Source organism: Aegilops tauschii, chromosome 2, assembly GCF_002575655.3.
Source record: "Aegilops tauschii subsp. strangulata cultivar AL8/78 chromosome 2, Aet v6.0, whole genome shotgun sequence".
Lineage (NCBI taxonomy): Eukaryota > Viridiplantae > Streptophyta > Magnoliopsida > Poales > Poaceae > Aegilops > Aegilops tauschii.
Window position 1 is genome coordinate 373,197,860 of NC_053036.3, and position 13,142 is coordinate 373,211,001.

The following is a 13,142-nucleotide window of genomic DNA, read 5'->3' on the forward strand; positions in this document are numbered from 1 at the left end:
TTGTCTTTTTCATGAGAGGTGGATCAAAAAATTTCATACTCAACCATTTGGTCAATTGTATATTAAATATGGCCTAGTATTTTATAAAATTGATTTCGTCCAATTTTGTAACAAATATATGGTAGGTCCTTCACAAAAAAACCCTTATTTCAAGCACTCAAAAAATGGAAAATGAATTTTCCGTGCAAAGAAAATGAAAACTCCCTTAGGCAACATTGTTTGGAATTCCAAGATGCACCCTTGTGCACAATATGAGATCATTTGAACAAGCTATGGCATGAACGTGGCCATAAGATTGATCATTTGGCTTGAAAGCCATGAATCTTCATGCATGATAGCTCATTTCCGAGAACACTTTTTTAAAATAATTGCTGTATTGCAAGTTTATTATTTCTCCTGGAAACTTGGTCACATATGATGACACAATGCTAAGGTTTTCCAATTTTTTTGATTTTTTATGCCCGTTTCAAAATGCGGTCAATACGGCGGGCTTGACCGTTCCTAGCTAGTGGTTGAATCTTGGAAAACTTGTGATGTTTCTCTGATTAAATAGATACTTAAGTACCTAGAAATGATTTAAAGAGCAAACTATGAGTCAGCTGCAGTTCAAATTTGACCCGCTTCCTACTGAATCGGCGGGAATTTGTCTTTTTCACCAAAGGTGGATCAAATCTTTTGACACCCAACCATTTGCTCAATTGTGCATTAAATATGGCCTAGTATTTTAGAAAGTTGATTTGATCCAATTTTTCAACTAATATATGGTAGGTCCTTCACAAAAAAACTTATTTTGGGCACTCAAAAAAATGGAAAATTGATTTTTTGTGCAAAAGAAAATAAAAAATCCCTTTGTCGATATTGTTTACCAATCCAAGATGTAAGCCTTTGGAAAGTATGATATCATTTGAACAAATATTTGGTAGGTCTTTTACAAAAAAAGAGTCATTTTGAGCACTGAAAAATGGAAAATGATTTTTGACCTATTTAGATGATCATAAAGTCTTCAAATTGTTTGTTGCGTTCTGATTGGTTCATAGACATAACACGCGGATCATGCATCAGACACCGTCGGATGCTCCCGGATCCAACTGCGGACCTCATCCCCTCACCCTCTCACCCACGTAGCCCTCTCACCCCCTCACCCCTCACCCACGCAGACCCCACGCCCCCACTCCCCACCGTTCCAATCCCTTCTCTCCCGCACCCGCACCCGCTCGCCAAACCCTAGCCGCCGCCCCCGCCCCCGGCCCCGCACCATGGCCATCGACGGCGAGGAGCCCGAATCACCACGCCTCCCTGTCCCCCGCCACGGCCACAGCGGGCCTTCCGGATCCGCGCCATCGACGAGCTGGATCCGCGCCTGCTCGCGCCGCCGCCGTCTCCCCGATCCAAATCGACGCCACCACCCTCTCATCCTCATGCGCCGAGCGCCGCCACCACCCTCTTGTTGCCGCCACCTCCTCCTTCCTCCAGCACCACCTCTCCAACCCCAGCAACGAGTTCGTGCTCATCTCCGACCCCGCCACCGGCCTCCATTGCTTTCACTCGAAGGAGGTCGTCGGAACCACGACGACCGGCCGGCCCGTGTGTGAGGAGACGAGTGCAACACATGATCCCACCGGAACAAGGCCAGATCGCCAGCGCCTCCCCGCTCGATCCCCTGGCCCCTCCCCTCCGGACACGCCAGCGCCCGGTCGCCGGCCCCGGCCATGGATCCCTACAAGGTACGTACCCCCTTCTTCCCCCTGACCCGGCTCCGCCAGCGTCTGTCTCTATCGCCCCATGGTCCAGCGATCTGATGCTCTGTTTTCTTGATTTCTTGTGTTGTTTGCAGGACCGGCCGACGAGCGAGGCAAACTCTGGCTACTGGACCACCAACTCCGGTGCGCCCGTCTGGAACAACAACAACGCCCTCACCGTCGGACAGTGAGGTCGGTCAGCCACCCCATCCCACCCACCCCACCTGCCCGATCTGCTCTACTTGCTGCTCCCGTCCATTTTGAGGCTGTACCTATGCCCTATGCTTAGCTTAGATTGCTTCTCCCGTGGTGAAAACAATTGAAATTTGGGGGCATAGGTTGGTTTTCCTTTCAGCTGCATAAATAGAATTGAAAGCATAGGCTCGTTTTTCATTCAGCCACGAATCAATCAGTTCAGAGATAGATACAGGTGCTAGTCCACCATTACAGACATTGTTGATTTGTTATTTGCATTACTAGCTTTTTTGGGGACAGGATTTGTATTATTAGCTGTTCATAGTCCAGTAAACTGCAATAATTCTTAATTAAAATCAACTTTTAAGCATCTGTACAGTTAACCATATGCTAGAGGATTTGAGCTGCTACAACATATGCATTTGAAGTCCCAGTCCAATGGGTGCCATCCATGACTTCAACCTGAACCAAGCATGTGCATTTTTAACTCCTCATCCATAATTATCTGATGTGCTGACACTCTCCCAGGTCGGTCTCCATTGTCTATACCATGATTGGGGACGTCTGCCTGTACATTGTTGGCAATGATGAATATGGTGAGCTTGCTCGTGAGTGATATTGAGATTCAGACATTGCTCTTGTTAAGCGTATTCTCTGTCAAACCTTCACTATCTCACCTCACTTTCACCTTATGCTTGGCACTACTAATACACTGGCTGTGCATTTGTAGGGTCAGAAGGGCAGAGCGATTGAGCAGATAGGGAGGCAGCCGTGCTGCGATAAGGTGGGGCTGAAGAAGGGGCCGTGGACAGAGGAGGAGGACCAGAAGCTCGTCGTCTTCCTCCTCACCCTGTTGATCCTGCTATGTGTATGGATGTGTTTATGTGGATTTGGTCTAATCTGTCTCCTCCTGTTGATCTACTGGTCCATGCTCTAGTTCTAATTCATGCCTATGAACTGGTTACTATGGATTTGGTGCTGCTCTAGATTCTTTCTGCACTTATAGTTATGCTATTGCACTGTATACATGTGTAGTCAGTAATTAGTGCTACTGCTTGAACTCAAAATTTCTTTTACAAAGAATAAAAATGATGAGCATTTCTCCAGCCAATGTCTGCAGTAGTTGCTGTTGTGTAGTCATCGGCTGGACCTATGCATTTCATCAAAAATTGCAATGATGTTTGTTGCCTAAGAAACTAGCGAATTATAGAGGCCTGAGATTCTTCTTTTGTTGTACTTGTACATGTACCAGTGTTCTTGGCACTGTGACCTGAAGCAATTAGTTGGCCAATTGGAGTCTTGGCATGCTCTGTTGCTCTCCTAGTTGTTAACCTATGTGCAGTAGTACGTAGGAATAGAGGTATGCTAAATCTAGCATTTTCAAGTATGTTGTGTTGCTGTGACTGCCCTCAGTTTAATAAGTCTGGCATAAGATGTATTTATTTAGACGAAGTATCCGCTTTCCCTGACATAATATGTTCATGTTCACGACAGGCTACCTGCAAAATTGCTGGACGCAACATCAATGTAGCTCTGATCCAGAACCTGGTTCTTGGATGCAACATGCATTGTCCTGGACAGGTATAGCCCCGGTCATACCATAATATGTTAGTGTTCAGTCATGTATACATCTCCATGTTGCAAGCCTACCGTACTTGATAGGATCAGTACTTATTAACTACTCATATGTGCTTGTAGAGAAGAATACAATTATTATGTAACTAGTCCAGATTTTTAACATTTGATGTGCTTCCAAGGGACACTCGTCTCTACTCTTCTATAGAATCCACACTTTGTTCTGGAAGCAAGTCAGTTGTACCATGCTGTTACATCACAACAAGGTGTCATTTTATGTACTGTTGTTGATGCTCCCTAAAGTCTAGATGTAGATGTACTGCTGTTGTTGATGCTCTAGCTGTAGCCTGTACAACTGATGTTTTGCTAATGTAGTGTTACTTTCGCTGCTGCTAGCTGTTGGCTGCTACTAGTTAGTACTTAGTAGTTACTGCTAGCAGTGCTAGTAGCTGCTGCTGCTTCTATTGCTTGTGCAATTGTGCTAGTAGCCAGTAGATGTTCATTGCATGACCTGCACTAGTAGCTAGTAGATGTGCTCGTACACGTACGCTAGTATTGTTGGTGTGTTGAATGTCTTAGTAGAACATCATCAGGTTGATGTGTTGTAGTCAAGTTTTGGAAGTTTTCCCATGCCATGCTTAGTGTTTACTGAACTGAAGTATTTGGGCATTTATGTGCACTGTTCAAGAACTCGGCCGAGTTACCATTTAAATGCCCATTTAATCGCTACTCAGTGCCTAACTGAGGCGAATAGCACATACTCGGTTCATTAAATGGTCAAGCTGATTAACTGGTATTTAATCGGTTGTCAGACGATTAACTGGTTGTCAAACCGATTAATCGGTGATGGGTCAAGTAACTGAAGCGGCATCCATAAAAAAGGGGGTAACCGAAGCGGCAATCCAAGCGACCAGGCCATTATTTGGCCCCGTAACCTCCGGCGCTGCATCCTCCCTCTCCCACATCGCAGCTCTCCTTCCTCTCCTTCCTCTCCTGACTCCTCATGAGTCACGACCATGGCTTCTCCTCGCCGACCCTAGCCACCGCCGGCGATCGCCCTGCTCCCGTTGTCGGCCCTAGCCTCCTTCTCTGACCCCCATCCCCTCCCATCCTCTTCTCCCTGTCTCTCCTCCAGCCCCTACCTGCAGGCAGCAGCAGCGGTGAGCCGGCGACATAGGACAGGCAGCAGCAGCGACCTAGGCCAGGCAGCAGTGCCGGTGACCTAGGCCAAGCAGCAGCGCCGTCAACCCCTCGAACCAGGTCCCCATGGCTTCACCAACCAACAAGGTACATGTCTGCTAAGATTCATCTCAAGGTTTTTAATCTCTGCTATGATCTCCATCTAGTTTGGCAACAAAATTTGCAGGGGTCTATGGTAGGTTCCACCGCTGCAAGTTCTCAAACTCTCAAGACAAATTCAGATAACATGGGTTGGGAGTTCGCAACCTTGATTTATCCTCTAGATTTATCGCGAGTGAAGTGCAAGTTGTGTGGAAAAGAGATGTTTGGAGGGATCAATAGGATGAAGCAACATATTGCTCAGATTAGGGGGCAAGTCACACCCTGCACGGTGGCCAACGCGGATCAGCAAAAGAGGTGTAGGGAAGCTTCTGAGGCATCATGACCAAACCGTCCAGGTAACAATTCTACCTCTTGTCCATGCTTTTTATATGCCTACGAGCTACGGCATTATATGTTAGTATAAATGTATAATACGTAGCTGTGAGCATTGGATTATGTGGGGTACAATATGTGAAAGACTAGTTACATGTTGCCAATATATTCTCATGTGCAGCCGATTAATGATCGACCGATTAATTCAGTTAAACGGCCGATTAACCGATTAATCGCTAATCAGTAATCGACCGAGCAGTTACCAGTTACCGGATTCCCGAACAATGTTTATGTGTAATTTTTATTCTCTAGAATGGATATTTTTTTATTGGCAATCATTTAACTTCCACTATATCTACTAATAATTTATGCAGATCAGTATCTAACGTTGTTGAGGTGGCTGCTGCTGTGACCGAAGATCAGAAGAAGCCTGGAGATGTGCACAATAGTTTTAGTTGATGTTGCCACCATGTTTTGGTGCATGTGTATTTCTTTTTGATTGTTTGCACCCTTGATGGATCGTGCAAACGTGTATGTGCTGTTGTGAGTTTCATTGAGTGATTTCTGGATTTGATCATTTAATTGAGAGAATTATTGATTGTTAGCTGTCGAAATGTGTAAAAGAAATATGTGAATGAAAAGGCTGAATGTTCTATTGGATCGAATAATATTTGGGCTCTAAAAAGGCTATGGCCCAAACAATAGTGGACTGGAATATTGCACATTTATGAAAAAGGGTATAAAAAGGCTTAATTAAATGGACTATGAAATGGATGAGGCCTAGAAATAAAAAGGTCGAATTGTTGAGCTTGGCCCATGAAGCCGATAAAAAATTGATAGAAAAAATATAATAAAAAGGCTGAATTAGTGGGCTCGGCCCATGTAAAGCGTCGAATTGGACCGGGCTGAATCTTATCAATGACCTTTTCAATTGGTCGCAATTTTGCCATGTCAGATTGCCACGTCGGATCCGACGTGGCCTGGGCAGACAGCTAGCGACCAAAACAGAAGGTCATAGAATCAATGACCTTTTGTTTTGGTCGTTGCCTTCCATGACCTTCTCAAAGAGAAGGTCGTCAATTTCAGTTTACGACCACAGCTTTTGACCATCTGTTTTTGGTCACAAAAAGGTCACCAACGAAAAACAATGACCTTTCAGTGACCAATAGTGATGGTCACAAGTTGACATATTTATTGTAGTGCAACAAAATCAAGATAGAGAAAATCCAATCGGAAATCAACTTACTATCGCACTTACTCGGACATTGGCTTGAAGAGTTGTGCTGGCGTCAAAAGCTAGCTTGCTGGAGTCATACACCTCCTTCAGTCGCTCCATCATCAGGCCAGCTTGGATCATAGCCTCCTTGGCTGCTCCTGTTTGGTCCTCCGGGACATGATGCAGAGTGAACACACTTGACGCAAGAGTTGGTGGTGCAGCTGGAGGGATCAGCACTTACGGTTGCTCGGTTGGACCCGAAGCTTGAACAGTCGACACGTGAAGCCGACCAGTCGACAGTGGTACGGAGGAGGAAACACTAGTTCCAGACAAACCACCCGTCCCTTGAGGATCATATTCAGGCACCATATGAGGCGCCTGACTTGAAGGCACTTTCTTGGTGAGGCTTCGTGAAGTGGTAGAAGTCCTGCCCCATCCTCCAGAGCTTCTTGGAGGCTCCTCTTCATCGTCGTCTGGAAGTTGGATGACATCTCTTGGTACTACAGTCACTCGACAGTAAGATTTCAGTCGACCGCCAGAACAATCAGCAAGGCGAGAGTTGATCATACGTGCCCGACAAGTGGCTGCGTCCGTAGTCTCCGTGTCAGCCTGTTCGTCGTCGATCTCCATGTGCGATGTTCCGGAAGTAGCAGCCCTGTAGTTCAGAATTCCACTCGGTCAAACAAAATATCAAGGTCTGCAATAGCAATAAAGGAGGAAAAGCAGAAGCCTTCATGTTGAAGCAATAGGCACGGTGACCTTTATCCTGGGTAGGGCCTTCCGCGGCTTGGGCAGGGCAACCTTGGCCTGCTTGGCAGTTTTCTCCGACGGGTCGGGAGTTGGCGTCTGAGTGCGTTTCTGGGTCCTAGCACTCGACATCACAGCCTTGCCCTGGCCAGCTGCTAGGTCTTGGGTCTGCTTCGATCGGCGCTCAGAACGTGGAGGCGACTCGACTTCCTCGCTATCTTCAGAGTCGGTGCTGTCATCTTCACTATTGTCGGCATAATCGAAGTCAGTACTCCCGCCCTCACTCTCCGCTCCTCCAGCAAAGTGTTCCCCGTTCGGCACGGGCGAGTACATCTTCGTGAATACCTGCAAGACACAGATTATAAAGATCAGTCGGATTCCAATACAATTGCATATTAAAAAGTAAAAGATAAAACACTCGACAAGTTACGTCTCACCTCTCCTGGAGGGTGCTTAGCGTCGAATGGCAAGATCCGTTTTGCTCCACGCGGATTGTCCTTGTTTCCAGTGATGCTCTGAAGCCCCTGTGCCACTGTCTCTTCTTTGACATCCTCCAGGTGGGTCCGAGAGGTGTCATCTGCGCCTGAGTACAGCCACATGGAGTGGTTGCGACCTTGCAAGGGCTGGATGCGTCGACTGAGGAATGACTCCAACAAGTCCATGCCTGTCACTCCGCCTTGGACCAGTGCAACGAAGGCATCAACCAAGATCGCAACATCACCCTTCTCCGCCTCTTCTATGGTCAATGAAAGAGTGGCGTGAATTCTCTCCAGAGAGAAAGGGGGAAGACCACTCGACGCCCCCGGAGTCGGGACGTCTTTGCAATAAAACCAGGTCGACTGCCACCCTCTAACTGACTCAGGAAAAGTCATGGGAGGGAAAGAACCCCTACCCCTCATTTGGACACCCAAACCCCCACACATCTGGATCACGTGGGTCCTCTCATCAGTTGGATTGGCTTTCTTAACTGGCTGAGATCGACATGTAAAGCTGTGCTTGAACAGGCCCCAATGAGGATGGCACCCGAGGAAGTTTTCGCACATTGAAACAAATGCAGCAAGGTATGAGATGGTGTTTGGAGGAAAGTGATGAATCTAAGCACCAAAGAAATTCAAGAATCCGCGAAAGAATGGATGCGGAGGCAGGGATAAAGCTCTTTCCACGTGAGTCGTGAGGAGGAGCCGCTCGTCGTCGCGCGGCGCAGGCTTGGTCTCCCCTTCCGGTAGCTTCCTGGATCCAGGCGCTATCACGTCGTCGACAGCGAGCCCCTCCAGATCCTCCTCCGAGACCGACAAGGGGATCCAATCCCCTTGGATCTAGCCCGGCGACAGAGCGGACCGCGAGGTCGACCCCTTAGCCGTCTTCTTGCCCTTGGTCGTCGTCTTCTTCGTGCGTTCCAGAGCCTTCGTCTAGTCGTTCGCCATCCCTGTGGTGGTCAACAAGGAAGAGCGGAGCGGTGCTACAATGGAAGGGGCGAGACAAAGAGGTGGAGGAGAAAGGGGACAATGGTGGGCATTGTTGCACGCATCGGCCGCGTCGCCCTATATACCTGCGCGTCCGAGTTACTGACTCCTGGGCCCGTGCAATCTCAGCACATCCCGCAACTCGCGCCAGGCGGATACGTGGCGAAAAAGGTGGTGCAAGGATCGAGGAGTCCCTCCCCACTGGCCCCGCTTACCACGCTGCGCCCGGCCCGCGCGCTTCTCCAAAATTCGAATCCCGTGAAATCCGGGCGCAGCAGATCAGTCGATCACGTCAAAGATATCCAAATCCAACCTGCTCGATACTATGTTACATATTTCATTCGGGAATTCTAGAAGCCAGAATCGATCGAGGCGACTGACGAAGGGTTAAACTACCAACAACTGTCAAACCTCCATGAAGGTGTCTCAGGGACATTGAGTTAGCTCGAAGTCAATTTCAAACCTTCCTCACTCGGTCCTCAATCCATTCGGGGGCTAATGAGGATGACATGTACCTATGGTAGGGTCGTGGGCTTGACCTATATGCCCTACCCAAGGACACTACATAAGAAGCCAAGGCCTACGAAGATAGAAAGAAGATACCGACTGGAATCATCAAAGAGTGCAACTCACTCGACAGAAGATCCAGTCGGATACCCGAATTCCACTCGACCGTCATCATTCACTCAGAGTACAAGAATCCACTCGAAGGACATAAGACCTAGAGTCACCTGTGAATGGCAACGGTCAGACATTCACTCTGTAGCCTTAAAGATCATTAAACACGGGCGTTACCAGTAACGTTCGTAACATCATTCTCTCATTAAACCCTTGCGTAACCGAGGACTGCGAGGGGTCGGCGCGCTCTATATAAGCCACCCCTCCCCTCTGGCACAAGGGTTCACACCCCCTGTAACTCAACACTCCAATCAACAGAGCCTCCGCGGCCCCGAGACGTAGGGCTATTACCTCCTTCGAGAGGGGCCTGAACTCGTAAATCCGAGTGTATAACCTCGCCGTAGCTAGGCACTGCCTCCTCTTACGTACCCCGCATCTCTACTGTCAGATCCGTTCCCATGACACTCTGCACTGGATTCACCTTCTGTTTTGAGTAAGCTTGCGACACCTATACCTGCAATTGATTCTGATATGTCGCATGTTATTGATGATGCTACTTCTACTATGAATGATGCTTATGATGCTACTACTTTGCTTTGATAAAAATGTGCCACTGGGTGAATTACTTGATGAACATCTTGCTTGAGTTAGAACTATTGATTATGCTGAAGATGATGGTATTTCTGAAACTGATGAAATTATTGAAACTGAAAACTTTGAAACACCTATTAGACCTAGCTCTCCTAGATATGAACTTCCTGTTATGCCTGAGGGTTATGTTATGGAAGGAGAGGTAGCTCGGGACTTTTTTGCTTATAAGGATAGCGACGATCTTAAGAAATTATTATGCAAGTGGAAAGAAAAATCTTTGAATGCTAGAATGCAATATGATCCTAAGTTTTCTACTTCACCTATCTTTGTTATTGATAAGGATTATGAATTCTCTGTCGATCCAGAGTTAATTACTTTGGTTGAATCTGATCCTTTCTATGGTTATGAATCTGAAACTGTTGTGGCACATGTTACTAAATTGAATGATATAGCCACCCTATTTGCTCATGAGGAAAAAATTCGCTACTATTATATTCTTAAATTGTTTCCTTTCTCATTAAAGGGTGATGCTAAGTTATGGTTTAATTCTCTTGCTCCTGGTTGTGTGCGTAGTCCCAAGGATATGATATATTACTTCTCTGAAAAATATTTTCCTGCTCATAAGAAACAAGTTGCCTTATAGGAAATATTTAATTTTGTGCAATCTGAAGAAGAGAGTCTCCCACAAGCTTGGGGAGGCTTCTCCAATTACTTAATGCTTTGCCTAATCATCCTCTCAAGAAAAATGAAATACTTGATATCTTTTTATAATGGACTAACCGATGCTTCTACGGACCACCTAGATAGTTGTGCTGGTTGTGTTTTCAGGGAACGAACTGTTGAGCAAGCTGAATTGCTATTGAATAATATACTGAGTAATGATAATGATTGGACACTTCCTGAACCAACTCCTAAGCCAAGTCCGAAGAAAAGAGGTCTTCTATTTCCCAGTCCTGAAGATATCCAAGAGGCAAAGAAATCTATGAAAGAAAATGGTATTAAAACTGAAGATGTTAAGAATTTACCACCTATTGAAGAAATGCATGGTCTTGATATCCCGACACAGGTAGTAGAGGTGAATTCTCTCTATAGATTTGACAAAGGTGATATTTCTCATAATAAGTCTGCTAGTCAATGCTTGGATGAGTTTGATAATTTTATTGTTAAACAAGAAAATTGCAATGCTTACGTTAGTAGACAATTGAAACGTAATGCTTACATGCTTAACTGCTTGGTGATACGTCTCCAATGTATCTATAATTTTTGATTGTTCCATGCTATTATATTATCTGTTTTGGATGTTTTATATGCATTAATATGCTATTTTATATTATTTTTGTGACTAACCTATTAACCTAGAGCCCAGTGCCAGCTCCTATTTTTTCCTTGCTTTTGATTTTCGCAGAAAAGGAATACCAAACGGAAGAAAACCTTTGCAATGATTTTTCTTGGACCAGAAGACACCCAGGGGACTTGGAGTGCAAGTTAGAAGAGCCACGAGGCGACCATAAGGACAGAGCGCGCGCCCCCCACCCTTGTGGGCCCCCCGTGACCCTCCTGACCTAATTCTTTCGCCTATATGTACCCATATATCCCCAAACCACCAAAAGCATCCACGAAAAGACTTTTCCACAGCCGCAACCTTCTGTACCCTTGAGATCCCATCTAGGGACCTTTTTGGACGCCCTGTCGGAGGGGGATTTGATCACAGAGGGCTTCTACATCAACTCTATTGCCCTTCCGATGAAGCGTGAGTAGTTTACCACAGACCTATGGGTCCATAGCTAGTAGCTAGATAGCTTCTTCTCTCTCTTTGATTCTCATTACCATGTTCTCCTCGATGTTCTTGGAGATCTACTCGATGTAATACTTTTTTGCCGTGTGTTTGCTGAGATCCGATGAATTGTGGATTTATGAGCTTATCTATGAATATTATTTGAATCTTCTCTGAATTCTTATATTTATGATTTGATATCTTTGTAATTCTCTTTGAACTATCGGTTTGGTTTGGTTTGGCCAACTAGATTGGTTTTTCTTGCAATGGGAGAAGTGCTTAGCTTTGGGTTCAATCTTGCGGTGTCCTTTCCCAGTGATAGTAGGGGCAGCAAGGCACGTATTGTATTGTTGCCATCGATGATAAAAATATGGGGTTTTGATCATATTACTTGAGTTAATTTCTCTACATCATGTCACCTTACTTAATGCGTTACTCCGTTCTTCATGAACTTAATACTCTAGATGCAGGCGGGAGTCGGTCGATGTGTGGAGTAATAGTAGTAGGTGCAGAATCGTTTCGGTCTACTTGACACGGACGTGATGCCTATATTCATGATCATTGCCTTAGATATCGTCATAATTATGCGCTCTTCTATCAATTGCTCGGCAGTAATTTGTTCACCCACCGTATTATTTGCTATCTTGAGAGAAGCCTCTAGTGAAACCTATGGCCCCCGGGTCTATTTTCCATCATATAAGTTTCAATTTTCCTTTATATTAGTTTCCGATCTACTATTTCGCAATCTTTTACTTTCCGTTCTATAAACAAAAAATACCGAAAATATTTACTTTATCGTCTATCTATCTCTATCAGATCTCACTTTTGCAAGAAACCGTGAAGGGATTGACAACCCCTTTATCACGTTGGGTGCAAGTTGTTTGATTGTTTGTGCATGTATTCGGTGATTTGTGCGTGGTCTCCTATTGGATTGATACCTTGGTTCTCAAACTGAGGGAAATACTTAACTCTACTTTGTTGCATCACCCTTTCCTCTTTAATGGAAAAACCAACGCAAGCTCAAGAAGTAGCAGGAAGAATTTCTCGCACCGTTGCCGGGGAGATCTACGCTAAGTCAAGACATACCAAGTACCCATCATAAACTCTCATCTCTTGCATTTCATTATTCGCCATTTTCCTCTCATTTTCCTCTCCCCCACTTCTAAAACGATTTTCGAAAAGATTTGCCTTTTTCTTTCGCCCTTCTTTTTGCATGCCTTTTTGCTTGTTTTCTATGTTTGCTTGGGTTGCCATGTGCCTTCTATTTGCTTGCTAAAAATCTATTGATATGGATCCACTTAAAGTTTTCTTCTTGGATCACCGTCGATCCATATGTGCTCGTGCTGAAACCCCAACTAGTTTAGTTGAGGGAAAATCTTTAAATGAGCATGCTCATTTTGTGCGTCATCGTTTGTCTGAAAACGGGAGACTCTTGTGGAATCAAATAAATTGTTTGCTATGTTACGGTTGGAATCTTTGTGAACTTTGTGATTTTACTTGTTGCTCTAAGAACCCTAAAAAAATACCTTCCCTACCTATGTGAGTTTAATGATAATGAAATCTTATCTTCTTATGAAAAGGGTGTTTATAGTTACTATGATATCGAGCAA

The 13,142-nt window shown here is 45.3% G+C and overlaps 1 protein-coding gene across 16 annotated transcripts; it reads left to right on the forward strand.

Moving 5' to 3' along the window:
* The first annotated feature begins 1,115 nt into the window (after positions 1 to 1,115).
* Positions 1,116 to 5,791, forward strand: LOC141041689 (uncharacterized). 16 transcript variants are annotated; one of them, XR_012202755.1, is made up of 9 exons: positions 1,151 to 1,724; positions 1,835 to 1,931; positions 2,463 to 2,542; positions 2,665 to 2,802; positions 3,187 to 3,294; positions 3,429 to 3,515; positions 4,322 to 4,796; positions 4,876 to 5,146; positions 5,498 to 5,791. XR_012202755.1 is itself a non-coding variant. In XM_073508598.1 (6 exons), exons 3-6 carry the CDS (start codon positions 2,519 to 2,521, stop codon positions 5,507 to 5,509), a joined length of 249 nt encoding a protein of 82 aa, XP_073364699.1. In that variant the 5' UTR covers positions 1,148 to 1,724; positions 1,835 to 1,931; positions 2,463 to 2,518; the 3' UTR covers positions 5,510 to 5,791. The 16 variants fall into 16 exon arrangements, 2 of the variants coding, with proteins under 2 accessions (XP_073364699.1, XP_073364698.1); XR_012202763.1 differs by having other exon boundaries at positions 2,463 to 2,530; XR_012202760.1 differs by having other exon boundaries at positions 1,116 to 1,724; positions 2,463 to 2,530; positions 2,665 to 3,294.
* The last annotated feature ends 7,351 nt before the right edge of the window (positions 5,792 to 13,142 follow it).